General features: G+C 57.2%; 1 protein-coding gene across 1 annotated transcript in view; it reads right to left on the reverse strand.

Annotated features, from left to right (window-relative positions):
• ALX4 (ALX homeobox 4) overlaps positions 1 to 5,543 on the reverse strand; it is a 42,316-nt gene extending 36,773 nt beyond the window's left edge. The window contains exon 1 of the mRNA XM_069469858.1: positions 5,093 to 5,543. Coding sequence (XP_069325959.1) covers positions 5,093 to 5,543 — 451 coding nt within the window. The remainder of the gene's footprint in view (positions 1 to 5,092) is intronic.
• Between the last annotated feature and the right edge of the window lie 4,999 nt (positions 5,544 to 10,542).

Consider the following 10,542-nt stretch of genomic DNA (forward strand, 5'->3'; position numbering starts at 1 on the left):
GTGAGGAAGGAGCGTCTTTAATGGAGATGGGGGTGTCTCCCATTTGTCCGTTTGTAGAGGAGAGGTGTGCAGGGCTGCACCTCTGGAGGGGCGGTCCCGGAGGCCACCGGGAACTCTGGTCTCTGAGGGGGAAAAAAAGCTGATGCCGATACCCGCTGCAGCTGGGAGCGCTTGCTGGGTGGAGAGAGGTGTCTCCTCCTTCCCCCAAGGACCCTGTTTGGAAGAAGGGCCTCGTTTCACTTGCCTAGTGACACGGCGGAACCGTTGGCCTCTACTCTGGATACGCTGCACGATATTATCACGTAGCCAGGTCCTCTCAGTTTTGGTTTCCCAGTCCGATGACCTTCCTTGTTACCTCAGTGAGGACGTGTAGCTGCGACTGGAGAAGCCCGCAGCTGCCGGAGCCTGTGGCCAGGTGGTGCGCAGCAGGCGACAGCCGTCTGGATGCCTGACGGCCGCTCTCGCCGCCCCACCCAAAACACTGCCAGGGCTTGGGTCCTTCGGCTTCCTGAGCAGGGGTCTTCCGGGCTGAGGACGCCGAGGCTCCGGGTCCAGCGTTGTCTCCTCCCGGGAGCGCACGCTCCCCTACCCACCCACCTCGCCTATCCCGGCGCCGGAGCGCACCGCCGGAGCGCGGCTCCCCACTACGCGCTCCAAATCTGCGGAGCCCCGGGGGCTCTGGGCGACCGTCCCCTCCTCCCCCGGCCTACTGCCTCGGGCACCTGGGTCCAGGAGGTCAGCGGAGAAGCCGGAACCCCGGACGAACCCGCCGGAACGCCGACCTCCCCTCGCCCCCGGCAGCTGCGAAGGCCGGTATGTTTCCATTTCATATTTCAATTTGCCACCGAAACGAAGCCGCGCGCAGCTGCGGGAAGAAAGAAAGGGGCTGAGGCCGAGATAAAGGTACGTCCCGGGGAAAGTGAGCCCAGCTGCTCTTCGAAACGGAAGTCCTTGGGGACCTCAGCGAAATTTCATGTACGGTGTTTTAACTTGTTTTCCTGCCGCGACCGGGCAGCGCAGCGCGCACGGCTCGGGGCGTCGGTGACCGGTGGATAGCCGGCGGCCCAGGCGAAGTTCCCGGCGCAGCGGGTTCTAACCTCGCATTACAAGAGGGACCGCGCAAATGCCAGGAAGTACAAGGTCACCCTACTCAAGAAACATCACCGTCGGGAACTAGACAGGGTCCCTGGCGCTCTGAAGTCTCTTTTGAAATTTTCTTAAAACAACTTACAAAGAGTTTTTTTCCTCAAAAGTTTTCGTGCGCATATACAACATGTAAATGGTCTGTTTCTTGACCCAGACGGTAGTTCTGCCAGGGTACACATACAGAACAATTCTCAATTTTCACGAAAGAGCTGTGTACTTCAATGTACGTAAATTATAATAAAGGATAATTTATGCAAGTCTATGATTTAAAAATAATGCTAGACCTTAATCTAGACCTTCTGTTTTCCTATTTAAGAAACGGGCTGGCGGCTATGGAAATTAACAAAGTGAAAAATTAAAAGCATCTTCCTTCCCCATTTCTCCAAAACTGACCGGGGATCGCCTCCCTTCTCGACTAGGCGTCAGCTCCCAGGCTCCAGTTCTCCCTTGATCACCTCGCAATCACCCACGGGCTCTCGCCGCTCCTGCCCGCGTCTCCGTTTCTCCCTGTCTTTTTGAGGTCTCCTCTCAAATGCAAAAACACACCCCAGTTCTTCGACTAAATTCAAATAGGACCCCAGAGGAATTTACACGGCGTGTGCATTGTGTCAGCGCAGGGGAAATAGCATTTAGACACTGCATCCAATTCGAAAAATCGGCATGGGCCCTTCGGAGGCATCCCGGGGACTGCATCCAGGCCCCCGTCTCCCAGCCCCTGGCGCAGAGAGCGCTGTCTTTGGGAGCGGGTCCGTGGGGAGGGTAGCGGTCTGCTCTCCACAAAAACCTTCGTACACCGAATCGAAAGCGAAAGGGAAGGAGATAGCAGGGCAGTTCCCGCAGCAGCCCCGCGTCCCGGCTTCCCGCCGACTGCGGCTCTAGGAGTCCGCCTGGAGGTTTGCAGCGGCGTCGAGGCGGCGCCGGAGCCCCTGTCCTGGCGACGAAGGGGCTCTTCGCGTCGCTGAGAAATGTCAGGTCTCCAACCTGAAGCCTCTCCTGGGGCCCACGCGGCCTGCCCTGGGCTCCGGCAGGGACTAAGGGAGGCCGAAGTGTGGACCAGGAGTCTGACCAGGTCGGGATTGCAGGAGGACTCGGCGGGGCTCTTTTATAAAAACGCGGATGTCTCTGCATTCCGAGGAGACTTCCGAGTCACCCTAATCATCGTCCTTTTAGTACTGAATGGAGAAACGAAGGGCCAAAACGGGGAAGGGACGCTTGCAGCCAGGGAGGACTTCTCTCATCTCCTCTTTGGGCAACTCGGACAAGACCGAGCCCGCAAGACTTTCCTCCTGTTCCGGGTGGTTTCTGCCAGGGACCCCCAGAGCCAGAAAAGGTCTCAAGGTCTAGGATCAGCCAAGGCCAGGCCTGGCACCAAGGCCCTCTCTGCCTTCGACTTTCCCCAAGTTCCTGGAAACCTCAGAGGATTTTTTCTTGAACCCATTTCTCTGCTCTTGAGTGCACAGTCTCACAGCCACGGGGAAAAACAATTGTCAATGTGTGCCTCAGTTTCCCTGCTTGCTGGCAGTTTAGAGAGCCCAATCCACAGGCCCTGCTCCTGGCTACCTCTGTAAAGGGCAGAGCCTTGCCTCTGGGGTCTTCAGTTTTCCCATCTTAGACCTACTGTGCCTAATCTCTTTCTTACAAGGACCAGAAATCTCCCAACCAAGGAAACTCAGCTGCTGAGGCAGGGCCAAGTACAAAGTGACCTGCTGTTGGTTGTTGGTGGCTTTGCCCTGAGCAGTGCCTCCATCTTAGGCTGCGTGGGAGTGGGGTTCTGTCCCTGGATAGAGGGCTGTCTTTGGTCCCAACCTGCAGCCTATGACTTTGCCCAAGCAGTGGCAAAGGCTTGCCCTGTCCTCAGAATTGAGTGCTCTTGGGTTCCAAACAGCACAGAGACGGGGATCAAAATGAGGAGGAGGGAGGCTATTGCCCTCTTGCCCATGATGCATATGAGGAAATGGGCTTAGAGAAGGTACTTGCTCTCAGGTCACACCGTGGGTTAGGGGCAGTCCCAGGTCAAGTGGCTGGCCCCTTCCCTATGTAGAGGAAGGGCCAGGCTGGCTGTGGGGGCCCAGCAGGGCACAAAGACGGTGCTCAGAGGGGGCCAGCCCTGTCCCCTTCTCTCTGGATCTGACTGCGTCTTCTACCCAAGAGGTTGGGAGCTGCGTGGGCTCTCCTCTTGCCTAATATCTTGGCTTCCGCAGAGGACTCATTGGTGAATTTCCATAAAATACGAAAACCAGAGCAGTGGGAGAGAAAACATGTGAGTCCCATGGCTGTGCACAATGAACCTCCATGGGTCCCCCAGGCTGTGACCTGATCTAACAGTCCTGAATGACAGGGATGAGGAGGGGCCTGAGCCAGGGCTGGGAAGGCCAGTGTGTGTGGAAAGGGCTGAGTCTCCACCTGCCTGAGCACGGAAGGAGCACCTGTGTGGTGTCTGTGATCTGAGTGCCTGACCTCATTCCAACTGGAGGTGGAGAGGAAAGGTGGAAGAAGTGGGGAAAGGCCACTGGATCTTTCTAAACCTGCTCATGGTCCTGTCCTGTGGGCTTAGGAGTGTGTGCCTTATTCGGGGCCACATGAGTGTGTTTTGGGGGTGTGACCATGTTTGCTCCTAAAGAAGAGGTTGTGTGTGTGTGTAAAATGCAAGTGTAGGCAAGTGTATGAATGTGTACATGTATGTACTTCTATGAACTAGTTCCGGTCCGAGCCCATGAGAGAGTTTGAATATGAGAAAGCATTTGCCATGGGATGTTTTCCTAGCGTTATTTAGCCACCAAGGCCTCCATCGCGTCCCTTCTCTGTCCCCAGGCCTAGTGCCTCTCCATCTTGCCTGTATTGGGGCAGTGGAATTCATTGCCCTGTCACCACCGTCATCTCACCAGGGCCCTGCCTGAAGGCCAAGGCCTCAGGGGAAGAGTGTGGACCAAGGGCTCCTGGTCCAGAAAGGGCTTTTCCCTCCCTTCTCAGTTGCTCTTTCTTCTAGTTTGGGGATCGCCAACCCCGATTTTGTGGAGGAAAAGAAGGCCTAGGCTCCTAAACTGTTCTGGCTTCAGAATGCCCTTGAGGATCTCTCCCCGCGCAGCGACTGCGGCGTTCGGGAGACCCAGGCCTGCGTTCTGCAGCCGCGTTCAAGAGGGCTTGGAGGTCGTTTAGGCCATATCCCTCGGGTTACCTGTGGGCCCAAATCAGGACCTAGACCCTTCTCTCTCCCCACAGCCCTGGGCCACCTGGGGCTCTGCGGCTTCCTACCTCTCCTCCCGGTCGGCCCTAAACCATTGTTCCCAGGCCGGCCGCCTCCAAGGATCGCCCAGGGAGAAGCGCCCGGGAAAGTCAGGCCTGCCCGAATCCCCGCCGCAAGCAGCGCCCTGGGTCCCGGGATCTTCTGGGATCCCAGGGTCTCCAGACCCACACTTGTGTCACGCCGCTGTGCCTTGGCTTCCCACACGCGCTCCACCAACTGCGCTCCGGGCTCCCAGCCCGGCTCCGCACCTGCGACGCTCTCACCTGCGGCGCCGCCCCGAGGAGCCTCCAGGCCGGCGAGGAGCGAGGCCTCCGCAGCCCCGGGCCGGGCGCCGGGGCGCTGCGCCGCGACTCCTTCCCGCCCCACGTCCGGAGCTGGTACGAAGCATCCGCTTCAAATCCGGCCCCGCGGGCAGAGCAAAGAGAGCGGTTTGGGGAAACGCCGAAGAGACCATGAGAAACAAACTCCAGATTTAATTTAATAGCCAAAACGCTCCGCGCCTGGGCCGGAAGGAGGCAGAACGGATCCCTTGGCCCCTCGGCGCAGTCGATCTTCATTTTCCAACTCGGATTCACCCACCGTTTGTCCCGCGCCTCCCCTGCCCCCCAATTCCTACCTTCCATGAGCTGAGCAGGTTTCTGGGGGCGCCGAAGCCACGGATCCCGAGGTCCCCAGCCCTCGGTGGCCCGCACGTGCACTCACCGTAGCAGGGAACCTGCAAGGCCGCGTTGTGGCCGCTGCTGCCTTCCTGGAGTTTGAGGCTGCCGTCCGGGGGCGTCTTGCAGGCGCCTCGCTGCAAATAAAGATGCGGTTGTTGCGCGGGCGGCTGCGGCTGCGGCGGCTGCGGCGGTGGCTGGGGCTGCGGGGTCGGCGGCTGCGGCTGGAACTTGTTAAAGGAGCCCCGCGCCCCGGCGCCACTCTCCAGAGGTGCCGCCAGGTCCTGCTGCCCCGCGCCGTAGCGGGCCCGGCTTTTGGCGTCCCCGAATCCCTGTCCTTTGGCGGCGGCCGACAGGAAAGTTGTGCCGAACTTGTCGCCGCTGGGGAATGCCCTAAAAGGCGACGAGCCCTCCCGGCTCTGCGACACCGGGCTGTAGTAGGCGTCCATGGCAGTGGCCGGCGACTCGCAGTAAGAGACGCAAGTCTCAACATTCATGCCTGGCTTGCGCGGGCGACGGGCGGGGGCGCGAGCGAGGGCGCGAGGACGCCACCGCGCGCCTTGGCTGGGAGTTTGGAGCGGCGAGGAGGCGGTGGCCGTGCACTCCGCGCCCGGCCCGCTCGCTCTCCTCCTCCCTCTCCACACCCGCTTCTCTCTCTCTCTCTCTCTCTCTCTCTCTCTCTCCTCTCTCCCCCCTCCCCCGTCTTCTCCCCACAGCTGGCCCAGGGAAAGAACGGAGGGCTGTAAAAAGATTCAGATGTTTCGGAAAGTTGACCAGATCTCCCAAACCCTCTTAAGGTTTTTGAAGCGGAAAAAAAAAAAAAAAAAAAAAAAGATTGATTTTTTTTTTTCCTTGACTTGCTCCTTCCTTCTCCCCTCCTTCTTCCCCTCCTCCTCGCTCCCTATTCTCCTTCCACCAGCCCCTCCCCTCCCTTCCTCCTTTCCTCTCTTCGGGAGATGCTACTAACGCGCTAGCGGGGGATTCAACCCGGAGGCGCCCGAGGGCCTTTCGGATTCGAGGTGGGGCTGGAGAGCTGCCAGGACCCCCAGGGTTCCCGAGGCTAGGCTGCGAATTGGCGGGGTGTCCGAGCTTAGGATGGGGGAATGCAAATTTTAATGACAGGTTAAAAAAAAAAAGACACCAAAAAACAAACTTAACAGGTTTTGACGTTCGGAGTCAGAGGGACGGCTGGCCTGCGAGTGTAGGCAAGTGGTTTGGACGTGTCCGCGTGAACTTGGAGGTGCAGCTGCGGGCCTTCCCGCTGGTACCTTTTCTTCGGTTTCTGACCTCTCCTTCCCACTCCGGGAGATTAACACACACAAGCTTAGTCGTCCTGTGCACGGTCACTTTCACGTCTTGTTAACTATTTGCCTTCCCTGGAAGGGCGCTGGGCTGGGATGCGGTGGGGTCTGTGTTCACTCAACCCCCCGAGAAGCCCTCGGCTGGGTCGGGCTTCAGAAGCCGCGAGCGCTGCCCGCTCCGCTCGGTTCCCGAGGCCGAGACGCTCACGCTCCATGTCTGCGCCCAGCCGAGGGGACTTTCTGGCAGGCAAAGTCTAGAGTGAGGAGTCCGGAGACCCGCTGGCTTCGCCAGACTGTCGCGCTGTTACTTGCTCATTGTTTGTGGGAGGAGGGTGGTGAGGCAGTCTCTTCCCTCTCTGGCCTCACTGCCCCGACCGAAACGAAGGGCTTAGATTTGATGTGTTACGCTTTCCCCACCGACGTGCGCCCCAGGGCCCCCCCTGACCTGCCATAGCAAGGGAAAAGAACTTTGTGCGTCCAGCCCCTTCCACATGGCCAATCGTACATTTCGCTTCACAACAACCGCGAATGATAGCGATTGCGGTCCCCAATTTTCCGATGAGCAAACTGAGGCTCAGAGAGGTGTGGTCACCTGGCCGAGGTCACACAGCTGGGAAGTAGCAGCGTCGGCCTCGTAACTTATGCTTAGGCTAGTCCCTCCACCGACCTGGCCAAGTGATGCCGACAGGGAGGCGCAAAGAGAAAACGGGCCTTGGGCTGCAGAACGGCTCATATCGAAGGAACCCAATTGGAGCAGCCCTCCTGGAACCGCATGGAAAATCCGTGGATCCAGCACGGACGTCCAGGGAGTCTGGGAGTGGGGCCAGAGGTGAAAGGGCAAAGTAAAACGAACGGGGCCTGAGCACCCTGAACCCAGGAATGTGGATCAGATGTCAACTTTCTGCACCTAACGTCCCCCAAAGAAAAAAATATCTGGGAGGTGGTAGTGCCTCTACCCCCAATCTCATTTGGGCTAATCCTTGCCCCCACCCCACTCCTTGGTATCTGTGGTCTTTGCTCCGTGGCCGACTGCGCGATCCCACATATGGTTTCCATCGCGGGCTTACCTTGAAGTGCTCCTTAATAAAGATATTCCGCAAACCCCGCCAGGAGCGTGCGCCCGAACCCCTCCCCCACCGCCCCTTGGGAAGGGCACCTCCCTGGCCCGCGGACCTGAGCCACGTGAAGGTCCTATATTTACTGAGTGCCTGTTGTGCCAACAATCTGGCCACTCATGCCTAATAGTACCCATTTTGCATATGGGTAGAGTGAGACTCAAAGCAGTAAAATATTTTTTCAACGTCAGACAGTAAAAAGGTGGGTGAGCCTGCCATCATCCTAAATGCTCCCTTCCAGCAGAAGTTTCTTTCAGTTCCTAGAACTCTGCCAAGTTCTCTGGCTTGTACACCATAACTGCAGTCCCCAACCCAGCTGGTCTGTGGCCTGATAGGGACTGGGCAGCAGAGCTCTGCTGTACCCACACTCCTCTCCATGGAAAAATCATTTTCTATGAAACTTAGGAAAGGGGAATGTGCACAGCAGCAGGTAAGCGGCTGAGCCAGGGAAGCTTCATCTGTATTTACAGCTGCTCCCCATCGCTTGCATCACTGCCTGAGCTCTGCCTGCCCGTCTGTGGAAAAATTGTCTTCCATGAAACCAGTCCCTGGTCCCCAAAGGGTTGGGGATCACTGCACCATAGCATAGCTGGCTCCCTCTACCTGGAAGTCCCCAACCTCACCCCATGCTCGTGAGTGGTCAATGATTCAGAGCTCAGTCTAGAGTACCTCCCTCTTGGGAGCCTTCCCATCTCTCCCAGTCCAGGCTGATGCTCCCATTTGCCTTGTCTCTATCCCAGGTTTCCTGGTTGTCGGGTTGCCTGGCTACTTGTGCATCACAACCCCACTAGTCAGTGGCTCCCCCAGGTCCTACATGCCTGGTGCCCCACAAATATTTACAAATTTTAAAATAAAAGATTAAAGCCAGGGCTGTAAGACTCTAGCCCACGATTTCTTCCAACTGCCCAGCAGAGCACCAAGTTCCGAGAGTCTTTGGTTTCCCCTAGTTGAGGACAACAGGTCGTCCACCCATTCCCTCTTTGAGACTAAAGTCACAAAATTAACAGTGTGTTGGCCCCTTCTGGGCCAGTGTCTGGAGAATAGTCAGTCCTCTCAGAGCAGGGGCCAGGTCTGTCTTGTTCCTGCAGGACTTGGTGCTCATAAAACGTGTGTTGAAGGAATGAATGAAAATGTGGTGTGGTTCCCAGGGGCTTAGAGATCCATGTTTGTCACGGAGTTCGAAATGAGCAGGCTGCTCCAGCGCCCTCCGCCCACCAGCTGCCTGCAGGCACCCAGATGGCGGCAGTAACCCTCCCCTTCTTCCCCCACCTCCATTCCTGGCCTAGAAAGAGGGGGGTGGTATGGGAGGTGAGTTGTGGTGGAGTGGATGAGGTAGGGTGGGGGAACGACCCCAGGCCAAGCACAGTGGCAATTTCACAATATTCCTAGTAACCTCCAAGCCACACACACGCAACACAAAAATCTGCCATATTCTAGGACGCTTTCTTGAGCACCACCTCTCACCACCTGCCCACCCTGAGCTTTTTTTTTACCTGTTTAATTACTGCCTCATTATTCAATCTCTTCCCGGCCACCCAGGGATTCAAACCTGAGCACTCAGGGCTGACACAGCATTTAATGCTCTCAGCCAGTACCCCTCCTGTCTCCCCAGACCCTGCATCCTTAGAACGAGGGCCCTCTACCCTCTAGATGGACTCAGGAAGAATGAGTGTGTGCACTGGAGTCAGAAAGTGCCTGGGGATTTGGCCAAGTCTGTGTGACAACATTCTGGATGAGTGTGTGACCTGAAGCCCTCACACAAACCTCCATCAATCCCCTCTCCTGGTTCCCTTCCAAAACACCACGCTAATAAGTGTAGCTGGTCATTCTGCGTGTGTTCAGCCATTTGTTCATCTGTTGGTCCGTCCAGCCATCCCTCTATCCATAGCTGAAAGCTGAGCCTCTCCCACCGGCAGGGCACCCGTCCAGCCTTGTGGCCGCAGGGAGAGTGCGGAAGTGCAGTTCCGGCCTGGCCTCTGCTCTGCAGGTGTGCTATTCCTCCCGAAGCTAAGGTTCGCCCTGGCTTGCTGTCTGCCTCCCACCAGGTCCCTAACACTCCGGGCAGTGTCTCTGCACACCTGGTTACTTGGCTATGTCCTGGGAGCCCTAGGGATCTGTAGGGTCCTCTGCTTCAGGTCCTGCACTCCCACCACCCCCTGGCAGGAGCAGCCCTGGCTACCCTCTCCTCCCTTCCTTTTGCTTCTCCCAGGCAGCCCTCCAGGAAGCAGCTTCTCCCTTCTGGGGGCTCTGCACAGGACAGCGGGGGTGGGGAAGTGGTGAAGAAATGTCTTTCTTCCTTAACCTTAGTGCTAGATGTCACCTGGGGGGAGAGGGGGGCTTCCCTCACCACCCTAGCTAACCCCTGTCACATCTGCCTGTTCCTCCATAACAGCTATTGTGATCTGGCATTATCTCCCACATTTGTGAATTTAGTTGGTTTATTGTCTGTCTTCCTGCTAGAATGGGAGTCCATAGCCACTGTCTCCTCGGTGCTGAGTACAGTATTTGGCACACAGCACTGCTCAGAAAATATCTGTCAAATGGATGATTGAATGAATGAAAGAATGAACAGCACAGAACATTGCCCCAGGCTGGGGGGTAGCTGCCCGGTCCCTGTGGCTGAAGGCTGAGCCGTGGAGGTAGAGCCCAGGAGTGGAGGGTTGAGTTGGTTAGAGGGTCCCTGATGGGGAGAAGGCACAGCAGACACTTTCTTTCAAAGGGCAGGACAGATTTGGAGCCACCTCCTTTAGTCCGAGCTGTCCCCACTCCCCAGTCCTCCAGGGCACTCCCACCCTGACTGGGCAGACGGACAGTGGAGCTAAGGAAAGAGGTCCCCCAGCTTCAGAGCCTGACTGGCACTTACCCTCTATGAAACCTTGCCTGACTGCCTCAAGCCTCAACTTCCGTGTGAGTAAAATGGGACTATACCCAAAGTTGCCTCTCTGCAGATGGCAGAAGGGTATGAAGACTGCTCAGAAGTTCGGGGCAGCTGAAAGGACATCTTGGACACTCGCAGAAGAGATGGGAAGAGTCAAGACATTAAGCCCAGAAGCTTGAAAATCTTGCGTTCCCCTCTTGTC

Source organism: Eulemur rufifrons, chromosome 6, assembly GCF_041146395.1.
Source record: "Eulemur rufifrons isolate Redbay chromosome 6, OSU_ERuf_1, whole genome shotgun sequence".
Lineage (NCBI taxonomy): Eukaryota > Metazoa > Chordata > Mammalia > Primates > Lemuridae > Eulemur > Eulemur rufifrons.